The sequence below is a fragment of the Dermatophagoides farinae genome, chromosome 7 (assembly GCF_024713945.1).
Source record: "Dermatophagoides farinae isolate YC_2012a chromosome 7, ASM2471394v1, whole genome shotgun sequence".
Taxonomy (NCBI): domain Eukaryota; kingdom Metazoa; phylum Arthropoda; class Arachnida; order Sarcoptiformes; family Pyroglyphidae; genus Dermatophagoides; species Dermatophagoides farinae.
In genome coordinates, this window is record NC_134683.1 from 2,009,713 (window position 1) to 2,032,598 (window position 22,886).

At 30.7% G+C, this 22,886-nt stretch overlaps 5 protein-coding genes across 5 annotated transcripts; 3 read left to right on the plus strand and 2 right to left on the minus strand.

The window, feature by feature from the left end:
- Window positions 1-16: 16 nt before the first annotated feature.
- Window positions 17-3,684, minus strand: LOC124497248 (uncharacterized). The gene is given in 7 exon segments (XM_047060881.2): window positions 17-881; window positions 949-991; window positions 993-1,120; window positions 1,179-1,391; window positions 1,486-1,797; window positions 1,860-2,608; window positions 2,669-3,684. Coding segments are annotated over 7 exon segments (2,454 nt in total). The 5' UTR covers window positions 2,941-3,684; the 3' UTR covers window positions 17-144.
- A 3,268-nt stretch (window positions 3,685-6,952) lies between these two features.
- On the plus strand, window positions 6,953-9,629 carry LOC124497269 (uncharacterized). Its single transcript, XM_047060906.2, has 7 exons — window positions 6,953-7,112; window positions 7,997-8,186; window positions 8,253-8,416; window positions 8,513-8,674; window positions 8,778-8,860; window positions 8,925-9,055; window positions 9,134-9,629. Exons 1-7 carry the CDS (start codon window positions 6,996-6,998, stop codon window positions 9,232-9,234), a joined length of 948 nt encoding a protein of 315 aa, XP_046916862.2. The 5' UTR covers window positions 6,953-6,995; the 3' UTR covers window positions 9,235-9,629.
- LOC124497008 (uncharacterized) lies at window positions 9,630-18,356 on the minus strand. Its single transcript, XM_047060591.2, has 9 exons — window positions 15,951-18,356; window positions 15,491-15,880; window positions 14,971-15,432; window positions 12,992-13,917; window positions 12,200-12,931; window positions 11,962-12,138; window positions 11,667-11,904; window positions 11,194-11,590; window positions 9,630-11,126 (listed from the first exon to the last, which is right to left on the minus strand). The coding sequence occupies exons 1-9, from the start codon at window positions 16,606-16,608 to the stop codon at window positions 10,031-10,033; spliced, it is 5,076 nt and encodes a 1,691-aa protein (XP_046916547.2). The 5' UTR covers window positions 16,609-18,356; the 3' UTR covers window positions 9,630-10,030.
- A 119-nt stretch (window positions 18,357-18,475) lies between these two features.
- Window positions 18,476-19,594, plus strand: LOC142597704 (uncharacterized). The gene is made up of 2 exons (XM_075732942.1): window positions 18,476-19,031; window positions 19,084-19,594. Exons 1-2 carry the CDS (start codon window positions 18,956-18,958, stop codon window positions 19,467-19,469), a joined length of 462 nt encoding a protein of 153 aa, XP_075589057.1. The 5' UTR covers window positions 18,476-18,955; the 3' UTR covers window positions 19,470-19,594.
- A 201-nt stretch (window positions 19,595-19,795) lies between these two features.
- LOC124497010 (ras-related C3 botulinum toxin substrate 1) lies at window positions 19,796-21,624 on the plus strand. Its single transcript, XM_047060597.2, has 5 exons — window positions 19,796-20,487; window positions 20,560-20,636; window positions 20,725-20,796; window positions 20,869-20,986; window positions 21,071-21,624. Exons 2-5 carry the CDS (start codon window positions 20,602-20,604, stop codon window positions 21,422-21,424), a joined length of 579 nt encoding a protein of 192 aa, XP_046916553.1. The 5' UTR covers window positions 19,796-20,487; window positions 20,560-20,601; the 3' UTR covers window positions 21,425-21,624.
- The last annotated feature ends 1,262 nt before the right edge of the window (window positions 21,625-22,886 follow it).

Consider the following 22,886-nt stretch of genomic DNA (forward strand, 5'->3'; position numbering starts at 1 on the left):
ATTTATTCTAAAATTCAATCGATAAAATAAAAATTTTTTTTAATTCATTATCCCGTTGCATTTGAAAATAATTCATATGATAATAATAATCAATAAAATTAAGTAATTGCAATTTGAATCATGATTGAATTTTTGTCATTAGATCTAAAAATCTGTTCCATGAGCCGAACTAGCATATACGGTTGATTGTGTATGTTGTTGTTGTTGTTGTTGTTGAGGTTCTTGATTACGATAATGATTCATTAATAATTGTTGTTGTTGTTGTTGTTGATTTTGATTATAATTTCCAATCATTGGCATTGCCGATTCAGGCCTAGGTATCGTTGTTTGTTGATATTCATATTGCTCAAATTGTTGTGATGTTGATGGTGTTCGAAATGATTGTTGTGATGCTGGCCGATAAGAATCTGAACGTGGTGGTGGCGGTGGTGGTGGTTGACGACGTTGTTGTTGATGATGATGATGATTTGTACGTTGATCATTTTCCTGTTCCTGTACAAATTGATTCGGTACATCTTCACCGGTAATTAGCTGCAGAATTCGAAACGATCGTGATGGGATATTTGCACCTGTATATTTTAATGGAGCCGATTCATGTGGACGTTCAGATGGTGGAAGTTTTCGTAATTCCGACATTGATAATCGATGGCCAGAATTATTCATTTGTGCCATTTGTTTCCATGGATTTATCGGTGGTGTTCCGACTGGTGATTCTGGCCCAATTTTATTGCCACTAATACCATTACCATTCGATAATGGTGGCAATGAAGATTGACGTGATTTAAATGTTGTAAATGTTTGTTGTTGTTGTTGATGATGTAGTGGTGGTGGTGGTAATTGTGAAAACATTCCAGCCTGTGAAAGATATTCACGATTTGCCTCTGTAAATCAGATTTTTATGAATTTTAAATGACTTTCAGATTAAAATTCTTTTTTTAATTAACTCACCTGGATCAACATAGGTTTTAGCATGTTCCGATTCAAACAGTGGGTTGTTGTTGTTGCTGCTGCTGCCTTGAATTTAGTCCGAAAAACATTTTCGATTGTGTCGGTGAATCCATCTGTTTCGGTGGTAATTGTGAAAACATTCCAGCTTGTTGAAGATATTCACGACCAGATTCTATTGTTAGATAAATTTTTAGATATAAATTTGTGAAAAAAATAGAATTTTAAAATACCTGGATTTTCATATGATCGAGGCTGTGGAAATTCTTGACCCAATTTAATCTTTCTCGGCAACGATGCAGAATATCCATTGTCCATTCGAATCGGTATTGTTCGTTCGTTTGATGGCGATTGAAATGATTGTAGTGGCGACTGATTTGTGAACGTCGTTTCATTCATAGTTGATCTGCTGAATGGTCGTGGTTTCGAATTGCTGCAATTGTAACCTAAAATTTGAAATTTTTTTAACACTATTTCTATGGCTTTTCTTATCTAATATTATGAATTTCCCTAAAATGATTTCCCATTTTTGAAAATTACCATTAGCGTTATTATTCTGTTGTGTTCGTTTCCAAATATCAACGGATGGTGAAATACATCGATAACTATTGATAAAATCCTTCTGTTGACCATTATTATTATTATTATTATTATCATTATATGAAAATGGATTCGGCGGACAACTTGTGCGGCCATCCATCAAATTTTGCGGTTTTGGTGGGATCGGTGGTGGTGCTATTCCTCTATAATTCATTGGCCTGGAACAATAATTTGGAGCTTCCATCGATGGTGGTAGATTCGGTGATGTTGATCCCATTTTAGCACCCATTTCTTCAAATTTATCAATTTCATCTATTATAAATGAGAAAAATGGCATTTTAGATCCATAGAATTTAGTGACAGAAATGCTTTACCTTGTAAACCGGAATCCAGAACGTGTTTAAGAACATCTGTATTGAAAGTTGTAGGCGTTTGTTGTTGCTGAAAATTTGCCACTTGAACTTGTGTAGACGGTTCAAATCGTAATTGATTTTGAAATGTTTCATTCAATTCATCCATTTGGTTGCCACCATATACAGAATTTAAATGTGGATGATTGTTGCTGTTCACATCATTCATATCTGCTATACCACGAGCTGTTCGAACGGCTTCAGCTGCATTCAAACAAAGTTGATTCATATCAGGTTCGAATTTCTTTTGCTCAGCTGTTTGAAAATTTGGCTGTTGTGATTGTCTATTATCACCATCAGTATCATCATCAATAGGATTATTTGTTACTATTGTTGCACGTGATTCAACATCCTGTTTTCGTGCTGCCAATTTACTAATCAATTCATTATCATCACAGGATAGCATTGGAATCGGTGACGGTGCAAAACGAACTTCTTTTTTATTGTTGTTATTTAAATTGTTCTGGCAACCTAAACCAGATGGACTAGATGGACGAAGTTTTTGTGCTGCATCAGCCGGAATCGGTGGCAATACAAATGGACTTGCTGTATATTGATGAGCATTAGGTGATTTTGGTTGATTCTGTAAAGAATCTGTTTTCGTTATTGGTTGATCTTCATTCTCTTCCTCTTCCCCGGCATGTAAATTGGCTAATAAACGTTTTTTCATACGTGGTGAACGAATTTCACTTAGATCGAGTACTCCTTTTTCACTGTTTTTGGTGATTAAGTAAATCAATAATCAAAAAAAAAGACGATAATTAATGAATTACCTTGACACACCACTTGGTGTATATGTGAATGGTTTTTTATCCTTATTCATTGCATTCAATAATTTATCCGGTAAATGTGCGTATTGTTGTTTTTCAATCTCCTCTTTACTCGGTGGATGTTCACGTCTTATGGATGTTGGTGGTTGTGATGGATAAAGATCACGCCAATCAGGCATTGGTAATGCACCGGAAGTTCCAGGCATTGGTGGTGGTGGTGGTGGTGGCGGCGGCGGTGCAACTGCAATTGGTGATTGTGGTATTGTTGTTGCCATTTTTGTATTGAAAATTGCCAATGGTATTGATTGTACACTTGACCAATCGCTATCGGTTTCAAAATCGGCACTAAATCGATTTTGTCGTCGTCGTCGTTGTTGTTGTTGTTGCTGCTGCTGTTGTTGTTGATGCTGTAATCGATTACAACAATAATTATCTTCACCAACAATCGGATAGTATTCAAATTCTGAATGCGCAATCGATGATGTTGATCGTTGATCACTGTCGTAACCGTAATTATATCGTTGATGTTCTACGAAAAAATTCTGTGGTTTATCTTGTTTCTGTAATGATGGATTATAATCTTCTTGTTGTTGTTGTATAGATTTTTCTATGATGGTCTGTGTAGCCGTATCAACCAGTTGTATTGGTCGGTAATTTATGTTTCGTAGTCGAATCTCTGTTTGTGAATTACTACATCTACGATTATTAATAAAGTTTTTATTGATACTACAATTATTTAGTTTAACATTATTATCACCACCATCACCATCATAATCATCATCAGTAAAGGTTTTACCATTTTGAATGGTACCGATGATGATCGTTTTAGGTTGATGTTGTTGTTGTTGTTGTTGTTGTTTATGAACAGAATTCGGTAAAGAATCACCGTCATCATTATGCCTGGATAAAGATGATGACGGTGAAGGCAAAGCACAAAATTTTTGTGCCAACCATGCTATACAGGCAAGAATTAAGGCAAATATGCCTAGTTCAATGTTGAACGCAATTTTTGTTGATGATAAATTTATATATTATATTAAAAGTACAAACAAACAAAAAAATATTTTTTGTTTGAAAAAATATAAATGGGAATGAGAGTGAGAGAGAAAGAGAAAAAAAAGAAAAATAAAAATTCGTGTGTCTGTGTGTGTGTGTGTATGCTACAATTTAAGAATTCGTGCAAGAATTCAAAATGAAATGAAAATATAAAAAAAACCAGATACAATAAATGGTTCGTAGAATCGTTGAACAAGAAGAACCTTGAAGTCAATCGTCGGTTATCGTTTTGAAATTTATACAAACAATAATCAAATATAATTGTTGAATGTTTATCTTATGGGAAAAAATGGCAACGACCAACAACATCGACAACAAACAACGATCATCATCATCAACGTAGTTTGAGATTTTATTCAAATTTCAAATTCCATATGAACAAACACATTCACACATATGTTGACTAGCAAAATCTAAAGCAAAATTTTTTTTTTTGCTGATGATTATAGAGTTTCATTCCGGTATACATATTCTATTCATCTACAGTGTATTTGTTGTATATACCGCTGCCGATTTCTCTTTTTGTTTTTTTTCCAACGACGAAATTAACAAACCTCCCATTCTTGTGGGATTAAGAATTTAATGATGATTAAAGCCGATTCTTGTATTTATCCCTCCGAAAGAATATGCATATATTTACATATATTCAAGGAAGATTAAGCTGAACATTGAATTTCTGTTGGCAAATGTAATTCGTTATTGTCGTCGTCGATGTGTTAACGATGATAAAATTAGAAATTCATCATCACCATCGAGGAATCGAGGTTTTTTTGGCAATAAAATTTGTCTCTGTCTTTGTCAATAATGTACAGTGGGAAAGAAAAGACCAATAATGGAATGAAATTTCATCGTAGTCAGCATTTCCACAAAGAATTATGCAATACAATAATTACATTTTCTAAAATCAGTATCTTTTTTTCATACATATGTCTGTACGACATCGATTAATTTCCGGTAAACGCTTTTTTTCGAAGAAATCAATCGGTTTTTTTCTTTTCGTTGGATGTCATCCATTGTATTGTATTGTAAAATGAATGTATGAAATTCATTAAACAAGAGGCATTGATTTGATTTCGGATTCTATAATTAGATCGACTATATAAATGAAAAAAAATTTTTTTTTCTGGTGACATGACCGAATTTTGTTCATTATATTTAGTTGAATTCATTCTGTTCATAATCGAATGGTATTATGGTGAATGGGCAATAAAACTTAATGATGATGGTGATAGAATAATTTCATTTTTTTTTCTTGCATAACGACAAGAAATGAATGAATTTTTTTTAGTAAATAAACAAAAAAAAACTTACATCAATATTATATGACGAAACTGCTGCCACAGAGTGTTGACAATTGTTAAAAAAAAATTGACAACTAAAAAATCTGATTAATTTTTAACAACAAATCGAATTACTCAAGATCATCAAAATCGATTTGAAATTTTCTTCAAAACATTTAAACTCTATTAAAAAAACATGAAATGAAATGAATTGCCATCATCATCAATGCGATTCCATGTGTGTGTAAATCGATTTCAACAAAACAAAATGTTCCAAAATGGCAACATAATAATATTTAGAGAGGAGGAGGGAAAGAAACGTAAAAATTAAAGGTAAATATAAATTTGTTTTTGTATATATGCATCAATCATGATGGAAATGATGAAATTTTTTTTCTATTTTTTTTTTTTTTGAAGGCAGAATAAACAGAAAAAAAATCCTATATATTGGCTCTTGAACATGTCATTAATCATTTTTTTTCTGCTAAATGTAATTTTGAAAATCGAAAAAGAGTGAATGAAGAAGATCAATGAAATACGTCATACTGAAATTAACCACCACCATCATCATCATCATCATCATCATTATCATTATTTTGCCAGTTTTGGAACAAATCTAAAACATAAGTGACATGACATGACATTTGGCCTTGTTCTATTTGAGAAAAAAAAATTTTTTATAGAAAAAAAGGTCAAGGTTGTTTCCGATGATGGTAGGTGTAAGGGTGTGTGTGTGTGTTGATTTGATTGATTTAATTACATTTTTTTTTCTGCATTTAACCTTTCGGTATATTTTACTGTTATATGTTGATATATATTATCATATGACGAATTCATCGTCATCATTCATGTTGATTGTTTTAATACGCCCGTGAATATATCCGTGAATGAATATTTGATAATAGCAATTTTTCTGTTCTTTTTTCGAATTTGAATTTGAATTCACAGTTTTTTTGTTTGTTTTTCAATGCCACGATACATGAACAAACAAGAGAGGAAAAAAAATAATTTTTACAAACGCCTACGAAATAGCATACATTTGTCAAAAAAAAAATGTGTATAATTAGTAAACCGGCAATAGACTAAAACAAAAAAAAAGTTAGACAAGTGAAAAAAAAGTTATGTAAACTACGCATTAGGGAATCGTTTTTTATGTGGTTTTTGTTTTCAATTTGAATGAACCTGAATAAAAAAAAAATGGAAACATGAAGAATTCAAATTTATAGAATCAGAAAATTTTGACAATCAATGAATGGATGAAGAATGTGACCATGGTTTGATGTCGATCCGGAATTTGTTTAACCTAATTGTGGAATGAATTGAAACGATGGCCTGAATTTATCATCAACTCAACTCAACTCTTTGATGACACATAAATATTATATATTGGTGACTTGATCAATTCATGGCTTGACAATTGGTTTCGATTTTCTAGATTTTTTTTTCTCTGTCCGTATAGCCAAAAACATACAAATGAATGACATTGTTTGAACTAAATTTAGTAACTATTTCTTACAATTGAATGCACCATGAAATATCAAACAAAATTCAAAAGTATGCAACACAAACAAAATTCTTGGCATCAATTCTTTATTCTTTCAATTTATTACTACATGATGGCAGTTGATACGAAATGGATGAAAGTAAAATTTAAATAGAAATCGATGATCTGTATGAAAAATGAAATTAAAAAGTGAAACAAAAAAAAAGTATTAAAAAACTAATCGAAATTGCTGGATTCAGTCCAATAAATCAATCGTATGGAAATGAATTGAATTTTTAAAATTTGATGAAATTTCAAGGTCTTTTTGATATGGGCGATGGCCGCTTATTATATTCATGTATTGATTTTGTATAAACAATCAAATCGGCGTCGAATCCGTGATGATGATGAACCCTTTTCTAACCGATTTTGATTCTTTTCATCACATTCTCGGAGAAAACATTTCATTCATTCGATTCGATTCGATTCGTATCGAATCGATTGAACGAAAATGGCAAATAAAACATTATTTCTTACGATTAATCGTCCATCACCAGCAACAGAATGGGGATTCGAATTTATTGAAACCGAACATAAACGTTTGGGTTCGATTTTGGTCGTACAAAATGTAAGTAGAAAAATTTTCATTTGAAATCTTAAATAAAAATTAAGTTGACCTAGACCGTTATGCTCTTAAATTTATAGATTAGAATTATTTTCACAAGTAGTTCAAGATCAGATAAATTCTCGACGTCAAAGGATTATCCTTCCTATTATTATTATCATCACTGTAGAAATGTCGAGAATCTTTTTTTTTTATTATTATTTTCAACAATTCTAACATTCATAATACAAGCATTTTTCAATGTCTTATTCTTTCTCTGTGTTTGCACTATTATTGTTTTTTGTGTGTGAATTGAAATTTTTGTGGTGACAATTTTTATGATGTCAATTCATATGATGATGATGATGATGATGATGTCTGTCCCATTGTCAAATACAAATTTATATCGCAGCAGCAGCAGCAGCAGCAACAACAATAGTTGAATATGAAAGATTCGAAAGGATTCAAGGATACAAAACACATTCACATTATCATCACCATCAGAGATACATTTACAATGTACATATGTACAAAAGGATTCTTTTTTATCTTATTGAATTCTTTGTCTATAAAGGGGGAAATAAGACCATAAACATGCAGCTATTCATTGTACAACTAAGTGTGGTGGTACGCTCGACTGCCAAGTGTGTACTGAATTATATTATATTATTATTATTGCCGATATATTACCATGTTCAAAAAATCTATTTCAAACTATATGAAAAAAAAGAGTATTTTTCAATCACAAGTCATTTGATTCATTTGATTGTCGAATTCTAGTCAGGCTTTGATCATCCATTGAATAAAGTTTGTTGGTGATTTATTTTCTTTGTCTGTTATTTTTATTTTTTTTTTTCATTTCGTATACATGGATTTATTCTCATTCATTTATTTATTCATTTACTTAGGTTGCATCTTCAGGTCCTGCATACGAAGCTGGTATTTTACCGGGCGATATATTGATTGGTATTGATAATTCACCAATTACTGGCCGTCCATTAACATATTCAGTTGCGATTGAATTGTTATCGCAAAGAAAAAGAAATCGTATTGAATTACAAATTCTTCGTGATCCAAAGAATCGTGTCAGAAAATTGAGTAAGTTTTCTATATAATCAGAAACAAAAATTTATGATAATGTTTCAATTATGTTTGAATAAATAGAGACATATAAAATCACGAATAGTGAAGCATATCGTCCAATCATTATGAATCGTGGTGTCATTCCTAGTGTTGCCCAAATGGATAGCGGTATCCGTATGCCAGATAATAATATTGAACAATTTTTGAATGAAAAAGCACGTGAACAATGGGCGATTACTAAACAGGTATTAACCAGTGAAAACAAAAAAAAAACAAAACAATTTCTATGTAGTCAATGAAAATTATTATCATCAAATAATTTGACTTACCACCATTTTTAGACCTATCGTAGTATACCGATTATTGAACCTAAACCAAAAGTTCGACGAGATTGGCCAACGGGTTCGTATCTTAAATATATGGAAGGCCCTGGTTGGCATGATCCACCTAAACATATTATGGTTCAAGAAGGAAAATTTAAACTTCTTAATCAATTGGGATCGGTCTGTATTATTATTATTATTATTATCTCATTGATTTAATATTTTTTCCAAAATTCAATTTTTCTTTTTGTTGTTGTTGTTGTTGTTGTTATTGTTGAAATAGACTGAAGGTTCACCGGTTCATCGTCAATATAATTCACCAATCAATCTTTATAGTGAAAACAATTTACAAAATTCAATCAATCTGTAAGTTAAATCACAAAGAATTCAAAAAAAAAATAAATAAATATTGAAATCATTTTCATTTCAGTGGTTCAACTGGATCGAGCATTAGTCCACAACCGGTGTATAAAATGACGACAACAAAACCAGAAACAATTGACATAACTAATTCACCGACCTATCAATTCTTGCAAGAGGAACGTATTCAACAACAATTTCGTATGTATATATATTCAAATTTAACTCAGTCATATCAATAAACAAATTTTCAAATTTAAACATATCATCACACCCCAGGTCCACCAACCTCATCATATTCGGCATTCAATCGTACATCACCAGATCCACAACAAACGCCGTATTTTAAAACATTAATGCATACATTAAACGTATCATAAACAACAACAGCAGCAGTAGTAGTAGTAGTAATAGCAAGTAATAATTAGCTAGTAATTTGATGATAATTTATCTATCACTCTCATTCTTCTTCAAAATGATTCAATCAGAAAAAAAATGTTGTTATAACCCATTTTTCACATCTCAATATTACTAATAATAATAAACAACCCTTTTCAGATAAGTATCAAATGTCAATCAATCATCAATCATCATTTTTATTCTAATTCTTTTGTTTTGCCCATAAATCGATAAAAATTGATTGATTGATTTGATTTGATTTGAATGTAATCATCACAGATAAATACTCTATTATTCATTGTATCATCATATTGTGAAAATTTAATTTTAAAATTTAAAATCAAAATTAAATTTAAAAAAAAGACAAGATAAAAAATTCATATTTAATGTGCGTCATCATTCATTCAATTATGAACGCTTTTGCGTTTAATAATATTTTTTAAAAAATAAAAATGGAATGAAAAATGAATTAAAAAAAATGAAATGAAAATTTTACAAGACAGAAAAAAAAACATTGAAATTTATAATGATGATGATGATGATGCGTCATCTTGTTTGAAATGAATGATGAATCGCTAAATTGATTGATTGATTGATGGAAGAATGAGTGAGAAAGGGGTGAATGAAAATCATCTAAATTCATGACATACATTAAATAAACATAATAAACAAATACAAATCTATTTTAACTGATGTTATTCATGTGTGTATGTTGGTTTCATTTACAAATTTAAAAAAAAACAGGACTTTTGTTAATAGCTGATAGTCCATTTATGATCAGCAAACTCCATTTGAAAGATTTCGTGGTGAATGATGATGATTTCTTAGTGGAGATGAATGTTGTTGTTTCATCGTTATCAATGTTGTTGATGATGTTCGATTTTCATTTTTACTATTAGAAACATTGGAATTTGAATCGGACGAAGATTCACCATCTTGATGATGGTCTTCATTGTCATCGCCAACGTCATTGATTTCATCACCACATAGATTAGATAGATTTCTGACAGGTAATTTACCATTGATGGTTTTATGATTTCCATTTGTTAATGGACTTGACATTTTAGCCATAGTTGGTGTTGATAATGACGATGTATCTAGTTTTAATCGTTTAAAAGGTGATCGCGATGTAGATCGTTTACGACGACGAACTTTGAACAATGGTGATGAATTTGAATCTTCTGTAACAATAGCAGCAGCAGCAGCAGTAGCTGAACTATTTGTATTTCGAAGATGATGATGATGACCATTAACTAAGGTCATTGGTTTATCACAGCTAGATTCATCATGATTGTTCACAGTTGATCTGGTCCGATGATGTGGCGACGATGTAGTTGTCGAATCGATATTACCATTCGTAACAATCTCAGAGTCATTTTTTATTGTTTCTTCTTCTTCTTCATCTTCATCATAATTTTCATCATCTACGTCATCCGAATCTTCATCATCCTCCGTATCATTTTCAAATGCCATTCGACTATCCTCATCATCATCGTCATCATCATCATCATCAACTTCTTCATCATCTTCGGAAATCCTTTGATTACCAGATTCAGTAGGTTCTTCTCCATGTGTTGTTTTCTTTTTCCGGCGTTTTGGTGTTGGTGTATGATTATATGCTTTATTCCACCGACGACGACGTTTCTTTTTCAATTTACCCGGTAACTGTATTCCATTTTTCATAGATTTATTTAAACTATTTTGATCTAATGCATCATCATAGAACAGGACATTATATACTTCATCATTTTTTACTGAAATTTGAGGTTCTTTTGATATGAGCGGTTCCCATATTAGATTATCTTCATTTAATGAGATTCGTTGTTTCTGTAGACAACGCTCGATTTCTTCTTGTTTGAATTCCAGTAACCATCTGGAAGGAAAAAATGAAAAAAATGTCAAAACGAAAAATTCATGACTAATATATACAAGATACATACTCTTTATTCATTTTTTTGAATGCACCACACCATTGTAATGTGGACGATATATCATTGACATTTAGACCGGTTTTTTCAGATATAAGCTCGATCGATATGGACAGCAAATCATCATCTTGTGAATCTTTCGTACATTCATTTTTTTGTCTAAATAATCGATCAACATATTCATAGATTCTAAAACGCCAATAAGATAGATATGATAATTTTCCTAGTTCAGATAACGGTTTTTCTGGTGTACCAATCAATGCTTCACGCCGTGATAATAGATAAGAAAAATCGATTAAAAAACGACCAAAACCACTGCGTTGATATTGTGGTAAGGTTACAATACATGATACATTAAAATGTTTAGTAGAAAATTTTTCTTTTGAAAAATATCCAACAACATGAGATCCTAATCATATTAAAAAAAATCCAAAAGTTTTCATGAAAAAGGTAATTCTGAATTCCAATAACCAATTCATACATACCATAAATATCATCGATAGTAAGAATGTAAAAAAGGAAATGTTCCACGTCGAATAATAACGTTTTATGATCGATAAACAATTTACCTAAAAGACATAAATTCTGGCAATACCATTTTGTATTAGCACCATCCACTTCATATACTGATAAATAAATTGGTGTTTTTATATGAAAATTTGGTATTATCTGCCGTGAACGATAAATTTCATCACCCGGTGGTCTTTTCAGTAAACATTTTTTCTACAATAAAATCAAAAATGATGAAAATTTTCCATAATATAAACTTATAAGACTTACCATGTGTCTTTCCATCATATCCGAACTTTTCATATATTTCAAACAAAATTCACAGATAAACAATTTTTGTAGTCTTGCATATTCATGTGGATATAATGATGAATACCAGGTTTCGATTTCATAGTTACCGAATTCAATTGCAGCCGGACAACGTAGCTGTGTATGTTCACCATCATTCTATTTTTGAAATGAATTAAGATTATTCATGAAAATAATTGGACATTTTAATAAAATTTACTTTTGATCCTGGACTTTGTGTTTTCAACGGTGTTAATATGATCGATGAAAGACCATTTTCGGCAACATTTTGTACTTTTTTAAACAATTGTTCATCATCTCCAGTTATTTCCATTGTTGCATCCAAAGGTAGTGGAGGTGATAATGCACGATAATTTTTCTTATGACCATCTAAAAATGATGAATGTTGACTATTTGGTGATGATATCTCAGATTGTCTTTTATCACTAGTACCACTATTATCCGTGATGACTATGGAACGATTTCGATTTTTTGATTTATTAGACTTTCCAATATTATTATCATCTTTAGATTTCTCCTCTTTATAACGGTCACGTTTTTTTGGTTTGGGTGTTGATGTTTTGAATTTCTCTGGTATCGGTTCATCATTTTCTTCCAAAACACTATTGTCATCATCTTCGGCCATGATTATAGAAACATCGGTTTCAAGCTGTTTCTGTTGTTGATTCCTTCGCCTTCTAATTGGTGTAAATTTCCGACTTCGTTTTTTTGCCGACTTTTTTATCGTTGTTGTTTGTTTGGAACTAGATTTTTGTTTATTCGTTGTACGACCATGTTCACCATTATCATTATCATCATCATCACAGCTACCATTACCATTTTCATCTGCTGATTGATTCTCATGAGCTTTGGTCGCAGACGAAGATGATGATGATGATGATGATGTGGATGATTTTATCAAAAATTCTGTAATCAAAGTTTGTTTGCTTGACTACAACCAAAAAAAAAAAATTTCAGGAATAAATTCAAAATAAACATTTAAAAATTTTACCTTTCTCATTTTTGTTCGTTTCGTTTTATGATTCGATGATGTCGAAAGAATTTTCTCAACTTCTTCGTCGTCACCGTTATCTGATTCCGGTACGACCAGTACTGGATCACTGTTAAAATGATTTTGTAAATCAACACTAATACTGCTGCTACGAGAATTTAAATCTGTTTCTAATTTTGTTAAATTCTTTACATCTACTGTTCGATTTAGATTCTGGTGTTTATTATGATATTTACGTCGTTTATTACGTTTACTGATTGAATTATTTTCACCACCATTATTCTCCTTATTGTAATAATTATTATTGATGATATTATTGTCAACTATTTCAAGATCAGCTGATCCAACAACAGAATCCAAATTATCTAAAATTGCTGAACTATCAGGCAATAATGATGAAGATTGTTCAGTTGTTGTTGTCGTGCATATGGATTCAATCTCCGGTCTAATCAGTTGATAATTCAATTGTGATAAGTTGGCTCGTTGTAGGGTCAGTGTACGATATGATACAAGATCACGTTTTAAATGGAATGAACCTTTACGTCGACCACGACGGCCAAGATATTTTCGACAAAATTCTAATAATTGTGTAGAATTTTCTTCAGATTTCGGTGTTAATGTTGATTGTTGTTTTAATTCAAATGAATTTGTTGTATCAGGACTATCGTAACGTCGTTTATGATTGGATTCAAATGATTTTGGTCTTTGTTGTTGTTGTTTATGTTGTTTTCCAATTGATGGATGATGTCGAATTGCTGTGGCTAATTTTATTTCAGGTTGTTGTTGGATTATTCCAGATGATGAATGACTATTGAATGAATTACGATTATTATTATTTTTGGCAGATGTAGTAGTTGTGGTGGCTGAAACTGTATCTTCTGCGTAAATTTTATCACAATCATCACATGTATATTTGGAAAGGAACACTAGTAATAATCAAGAATGGGAAAAAAAATAATTAAAAAAAGAAAGAATAAATCAATAAGTTTAATTTGAAAATTGAAAAATTAAAAAAAAATCCCTAGACAAAAGCTAATGTATTACACAGTAAATTTTTATTACCTGACAATTGTCATATTTTGGTTATTATAAATTGCAAAATGAGAATTCAATGTAATGTAAGGCAGTATAAATTATTTTATCAATGGAATTTTCGAATGATTTAAATTCGGGAATATTTGCTTGTGTGTGTGTGTGTTTGTTTGCAATTTGATAATAAACAGTATGGGCAGTGTTATTTTGTGGATTATTTATTCATATATATATAATTCATTCATATTCATATTCATATATATATAAATGTAGTCAATGATTTCACTACACAATATTATATATGATGATGATATAATGGGCAGCAATAATATTCGTGTTTTTTCTCATTAAATAAAACTTATTATTCACTGTTGAAGATGATTATATCAATTTCAATCCGTTCAATCAATTCAAACCAAACACACAAAAATAACATAACAATATTCAACCAAAATTTAAAAAAAAAATAGTGAGCAAGTTGTTTTAAAGTTTCATGTCAAAATGGAAAAACAAAAAAAAAAGAAATTGGAATCAAAAAGAGTGAGAAAACATTTTTTTTTCAATGGGATTGTTGTTATTATTATTATTGTTTGTCCAAATAGTTTTCTGTTAGAATTACAATATTCTCTCTTTCTTATACAATTCAAAACATTCAATTCACTGTCGTCGTCATAGGCTTGTTTGTAAGATTTTTTTTTTTTTTTTTTTCATTAATGGGTAATCGCTCGCTCACAAAACACACACACACACATCAACATCAGCAACAGACAATAAAAGAATGAGCGCGCCGTCATATTATTTCATTAATACGCATGCACTATTTTTTCTGCTTTAAAAAAAAAATTTTACATTTCATTTGCCCAGTTTATACGTTGCAAATTTCATTTTATCTTATTTTGAAACTAAAAAAAATGTTATTATTATAAAAAAGAAAAGAAAATACATACCCGAATTAGATGGATTCCAACGTAAACATGTACGATGAAAAGCACGATCACAAACAACACAAACGATATTTGTTTCATCATCATGTTGGCCACAACGTGGACATTTTTTACAATTTGGACATTCCCAATTCGGTAATTGTCGAATACGGGCTAATAATGAAGGTGAACAACCTAAACAAGATGAATGACCAGACATTCCACAAACAGAACAAGTAATAAGCTCATCATTTTCATCATCTTTAGTACTATGGCCACACATTCCACATTTCCGGTGTAGATATGATCGATGATTATTATTTTCACTATCATTATCAATACTTGTTGTTGTGGTTGATTGTTGTCTATTCAATGAATCTTTACAATATCTTCGTACAACTCTTTCGATTGATTCATCAATCGAATTCAATGTTGTTGTTGTTGTAGTCGTTGATGTTGATACGGATTTTGTTTTTGTAGATGAATCTATTCAAAAAAAGTAAAATTAGTTTATGAAACATACTTTCAATTCAATCAAACATACTTTTTGGAAACGTTGGCGATGTACTTTGACAGGTTTTAGCTGTCTGATTATTATTATCACTGCTTTTTGAGATATCATTAAGAAGATGTACACGAGATTTTAATGGATTATTTATCGCTACAATTGGTATGGCTGAATTTAGTTCACGATAAGAAACAAAACCTTTATCAGCATTATTCACACGTGCCAATAAAGACCGCAGTATCATATCATCTAAATGACATTGAATTTTATTTTTTGTATCCCAATCAGAATGTTTTGATCGAGCCAAAAGATTATATAAACGATCTACTGATGGTCGTTGTTTTTGTCGTTTAATTTTTCCAATTGCCAAAAGAATTTCACGATCACGTTCAGTAATTGGTATATCTACAATATCTTCTTTTTTCACTGTAAATTGTAAACAAAAAGAAAGAAATTAGAATTTTGAAAATAAAAATTGTCAAACAATATTGAATACCTCTGGTACGGAATTTTGGTTTTTTTGCTATATCATTTTCTACTACTAATGATAACTTTTGTGAAAAACCGGCTTGTTGTTGTTTCTGATTCTGTTGATTGTCGAATGTTGATCGTGATGGAATTGGCCGTGCATCTGGTGCCGGTACGGTAGCATGCAACCGATTCGGAAGCCCTTGTAATGATGATTTATTATTTTCAGTTAAACCGGACATGAATGATATTCGTGGCAAAGAATTAGGTGATTTACATAGACTAGTGAATAGATTGTCATTATCTTTTGATGGTGTAGCTGCTGTTGATGACGATGATGATGATGAACCAACAAAACGTTTTGAATGATTACGATTTGCCATAATGATTACTTCATTTGAATATCGAAATTGATTTGATGATGATCGTGTACTACTTTTTGATGAATCCGATGAATAACCACTACATTCTTCATCATCATCATCATTGGAATCACTTGCAGCCATTTCCTCGCCATCTTCTTCTTCCTCTTCTTCTACGTTTTCATCATCATTTTCCATCATCACTTGATGATGATGATGATGATGATGAAGGGGATGTTGATGATGATTCAGAGCCATCATCTGAATCAGAACCAGATTCATTTTCAGAACACGATGATGCACCTGATGATTCATGATGATCATCAGCTATTTTCACTGCTGCTTTTTCTGGAAGTGATGTTTGCTGTGAGCTATCATCATCGGATTCGGAAGAAGATGAAGAGCCAGATGATGACGATGAGGAAGATGAAGCGGAAGATTGTTTTGATGCAGATGAAGATGAATGTGATTTAGACGATGATGATGATGATGAATTTGATGATGAAGATGAAGTAGATGATTCGGAAGATGATGCCGATGATGATGATGACGATGATGAATGGCAACTATCGTTATCTGAATCATCCGCCGACATGGCAAATGTAGGTGTGTGTGTGTGTGTGTGTATGAATGAAAAATTTAAATTTTTAAAATATTTTAAATCAAAAAAAAAGAAGAAAAGAAATAAAACGTAATTTTAATTATGGCGACAGAAAAGTGTAAATTTTTTCACATAAATTTCCACTGATCATCATCATCATCATCAACACCATCATCATTATCATCATCATGTTGATAATAATAGCTGCATTGGTAATAATAATTTCAAATGTTTAGGACAAAATTTTGATGCGAAATCTTTTATCTTCATTAATATCGTCATGAATTTGAATAATAATAATGACATCATTTTCATCGAAGATAGTTGAAGAATTTCGTAATCAAATTAATGATCCAGAATGAAAATTGAATATATTTATTATATTATATATTAGTATTTATTGATTTAATCACATGGCTCAAACGATATTCATTTTTCTTATATTAGCAATTATGAGAAAAGAGAAAAACAGGATCCATTTACAAACAAATTTTGTAATGAATACACACTTGAAAAAAAAGAGTCATAATGTGAATTGAAATACAAAAAAAAACAACGATCAAACTTTTGAAATGTTAACGATCACGAGTGTTTTTGTGTGTGTGTGTGTGGTGTGTGTATGTTTCTTGATGAACTCTTTCATTTTTTTTTCTTTTCATTCATTCATTCAATACATTTCAGCATTTAAAACGTTTATAATACACATTTAAAACAAACATGATTAAATATAAAAACGATGATGTTTGCCATGGCCATTCATTGATGACAATGAATTAACACAACACACACATACACACACACAGGTGTTGTGATAATTTCATCGTTGCATGAAAGACTGATGATAATTGAATTTTATAATGACGACAACGATGAAGACAACGACGACATTGGTGACAATGACAACAAGATAAATAATATTCCAAAAAACAAAACTTGGTTTATCGATAATCAATTTTGTGAATTTCCGAAATATGTTGTCGTCGTCATTGTTGACGACGTCATTGATGAAAATATTTTTTGTTTGTATTCATTTGTCCAGAATATTCTTCAATTTGAACTTTATTATTGATGATGATGATTAAATGGTCGTATTTTTTTTTATTTATTATTGTTGATTATCATTCGATTCAATTGATTGGCATTGGATTTTATTAACTAATCATCAACAATAACAACGACAACATCATATCATACACACACATATCCTCCTACTTCTCCTACTATCCTATCATCATCTTCATAATTCAACACAATCGATTTGTTGGTTTTGGTTTTTTTTTTCATGTTTACTAATATTAATTCGGGCCACTCACCATTTTCATCATCATCATCATCAAATATATACATCTAATGGTAATTCGGGTCTGGTTGAATTACCATTACCAGTAACTATTATAAATGCTACTACTACTGGTTAACATTTTTTTTATTCAAACAAAGCATGCCGCATGTATACATTTCGCATGATTATGGCTTTGGCTACAATGCCACATACCAATAACAATTGAAATATATGAATTACGTAATAATAATGGAAAATGAAAAAATTTACTATGATTGTTGTCATTGTGACTGTAACCAAAGCGGAAATACACACACACACAAAGGGATATTGAATTACATGTTTGGATTCTACCACTACCACCAAATATTTCCACTAATACAGTTTTCACACGTTTAAATGTCACATGGTTAGATGTTCGGTGGACAGAGATCGATTTAACTTCAAAAGTATAAATGGATATTTCACTGTAACTCTCGAAGTAATCGATCAATCATCTGAATTTGAAATGAGAAAAAAAAATTGATTGAAAATGCCAATGTATATATCCAAAAATTTTTAAACGATGAGATCATTAATCTATGCGGGTATAAATAGTCGGTTATAAGAATTCAAGTCATAATATTTGTCCCATAAACAAGGCTATGATTTGATTTTTTTTTCATTGAATAACATTATTGGAATGATTAAATAATTCAATTACATTCTGGATTTAAATGTCGATTAATTCAATACGATCTGATTAATTTACTTTGAAACTTTAACTTTTTTGTCAAGTGAAAAAAAATATGAATGGAGGTAATCAAAAAGAACAGCCACCACCATCGCATCCGCCATCTTTTGGTGATGATACAAACCATAATGGTAAGTTTATCAAGTTTTTTTTTGATTTTTTTGTTTATATCATTAATTTTAGCGCCAAACGAAATGGCCGAAATTGTTGAGACACCACATACGAAGGTGAAAATTATATATAGACAACATAATAATCATGATGATGAATTGCCGGAAGTTGAGCTAACAAATATTGAACGTAGACCATCAAAAAGTAAAAGTCAAAAAGAAATTGAATTAGTACAACAAATGATTGAAGAGAATGTCAAATTAAATGAATGTCGGCAACAAAAATCAAAAATCAATAATAATAAACATGATGATCAGCAAAATAAGAACGAAGTAGTAGTTGTTGGAGATCGGCCTGAAACAACGACAACAGCCGAAGATGATGAAGAAACTTGTCATAAACAATTAAAAAAACAACAATTGCGACAAAAAAGAAATGACAACAAAAAATCAACATGACAAAAATCGCAATTCAAAGTAAAAGATGATCAAAGAAATTGAAATTCAAGAAAACTTTAAAAACAAATTTTACCTTGATATATATGGTGAACAGAAGAAAAAATAAAAATAAAATTCCTTAACAATGTATTTGTTGACAATGAATGTGGAAGAAAACAGTGAAAAAAACATCAAGTAAAAAGTTTAAAATCATCATCAGCATTTCCGGTCAGATTTTTTTTATTCAATGACTGAGCCTGTATATATATATGTGTGTGTGTGTGTGTGTGTTTGATAATCTTTGATCAATTGCACTCTCATTCAAATGTGATACATTTTTTTTTTCGTTTGTTCATTCAACACACACGATTCAATGTAATTGACTTTGAACACACACACACACACACACACACACTACTAGAATACAATCCAATGAAACCAACCGACAATCAAAATAAAGAGCCATATATCGCTCGCTCGTTTGATGATGTTGGTGGTGGTGGTGGTGGTGTGTCTATCATCAATTAATGGCACATCCGGTTAAGAGTATAGCCACTTGTACATAGATACACAACATTGAAATGATTGAAAATCGAGCCAGAAAAAAAATGATAGAAAGCCAAGTTTTAAACGCATACCACCACAAAAAAGGCCACATATATTGATTGATTGATTCGATTTTGTTACACACACACACACACCAACCATCACAAAGAAAAAAAGTGTTGAAGGATTGTAATTAGTTTTTTACTCGTTTTTGGTTACAAAAAAAAAAAAAAAATCAAGTAATTAAATTACATGATAAATCCATCTTTATTTCATCATTGATTGATTGATTGGTTTTTGTGTAGTTACACAATTACGAAACACACACACACACACACACATGATAACTAATACAACCTGCCAAATACAAGTGATATCAATTACAAATCTAGTGAAAAAAAACTTACGCCTTCAAGAAAAAAAAAAATAAATCCAAAAAGGATTGTTGTCGCATCAATTATTGTCGTCGTCGTCGTGTTCGTCATCGTTGTTTGTTTGTTTATTTACTTTTATATTTTAAGTTTTTTTTTAATTTCAACATTTTTTTTTCTCTCTCTCTCTCTAGTAATTTCTTCATAGGTGGTGTGTTGGGGGCATATGTTGTATAATGCAAGCAATCAAATGTGTAGTCGTTGGTGATGGGTAAGTAGTAGTGTTTTTTTTCCCCATTTCAAAAATTAGTAATAATGATATTGTGTTGGGAATCATTTTGTGTTTTGGAACAATAAAGTGCTGTAGGTAAAACATGTTTACTCATCAGTTATACAACGAATGCATTTCCAGGTGAATACATTCCAACAGTGTATGTATTGGAAAAAAAATTTAGTAAATTCCTGTTCACTAACCCAATTTTTTTTTTGATTTATAAATTCAGGTTCGATAATTATTCAGCAAACATATTGGTGGATGGAAAACCAATCAATCTAGGCCTATGGGATACAGCTGGCCAAGAAGATTATGATCGATTACGGCCATTATCATATCCACAAACGGTAAACACACATAACTTTTATTTTGTTTTTTTCTCTTCGTTTAATGTTGAAAAAAACAAAAATTTTTTTCATTTGTGTATCAAGGATGTATTTTTAATTTGTTTTTCATTGGTAAATACGGCTTCATTTGAAAATGTACGTGCAAAATGGTATCCAGAAATAAGTCATCATTGTCCTAATACACCAATAATATTGGTTGGTACGAAATACGATCTACGTGAAGATCCAGTACAGATTGAAAAACTTAAAGAACGTAAACAGGCACCAATTTCTTATGCACAAGGTTTAGCATTAGCTAAAGAAATTGGTGCCATAAAATATCAAGAATGTTCAGCATTAACACAACGTGGATTGAAATCGGTGTTTGATGAAGCAATTCGTGCTGTACTTTGTCCACGGCCAAAACAAAAATCCCGAAAAGCATGTACAATTCTATAGAGAGAGAGAGAGAGAGTGCAAAAAAACCCTGCTAATATACAACATTTGATATATCGATAAAAAAAACCAACCAACGGAAGAAAGAATCTGAATCATTATTCTCCTAATAGAAACAAGAACACCTTGAATATATTATATTATTATCATTATTTATCAGCATGTGAAAATAACAAAATAAAATCTTCATCCATGCAGAGAGAGGTCTATGTATTTTGTATTCAAATATATATCGTGATTTATGATTTCAATGTGTGTGTGTACAATGATGATAAAATTAATGAAAAAAAATCAAAATATTCACAAAATAATGTTCACATGTGTGGATGTATTTGGTCGATGAATCATTTTTGTTTTGAAATTGTTTTTTTTTGTCATAAAAAAAATGAAAATGAAAATTCCAATGTAATATAAATGGATGAATAAATCAGCGGCAAATATGTCTATGATTTTCGAGTAGTTTTTCCTTCACCAATTATCATTATAATTTGTTATTCAATCTTTCATTTATTTTTATTGGTCATTTTTTTTTTTTTTTGGCAGGATGACAGGTATTTAACATTCTGTGACCGGATATTGAATCTATTATTTCTATGTTTGTATGTAACCAGAAAAAAAATCGGAAATAGAATTTTATTTGACAACGGTCATAATAATAAGAATTGTGATGAAAATAATGATGAAACTTTTCTGAGAAATTGTTCATTATTTATGAACAATGAAAACTTTTTTTTCCATCCTACTTCCAAATTGATTTATAAACGGAGGAAAAAATTCAATCAATGAAAACAACAGACAGAAAAAAAAGTCGCATGACAATAACCGATTCTGACCAGTGCCACTGAGATATTTCGGTTAATTTTCTTTCATTGAAAGCAATTTTTTATTTTATTCACTTAATGATAGTTTAGTTAGTTTTTTTCCCATTTAGAAATTTTTTTATAAAATTTTAAGATTAATACAAAATTCATAATGAATATTTGAATATAACGAAATTTTGTAATGAAAAACACCTGACCACAGGTGAATCCAAATCGATTATTAGTCATTGTCTGAACGAAAAGCGATGATTTAATCAAATATCTGTAGCTATGATGTATCGATGTTTTTGTATCGACAACCATTGAACATTGTGTTCGGGCCATATTTTGTAATATAAATTTTGCACATCGTTGATTACCTGATGGTAGATGAGCAATTCTTGAATAAAGTCCATTAGTTAAACAAAATATAGAAACGAGTGATAACAATATGAATATAGTGAAAATACTATAAAAAGACTGTCTACTATAGAATATACAAGCCGAAACGATTGATGTTTTTGAAATTACTTCCAAACACAAAAGAACCACTCTAGCAGTTCGATTCAATTGTGCAATTTCAGTATATAAATCTACATATTCATATTGAAATTGATTCCAATCATTTTGCCGGATCTGTTGATCAAATGATCTCCGTTGATCAG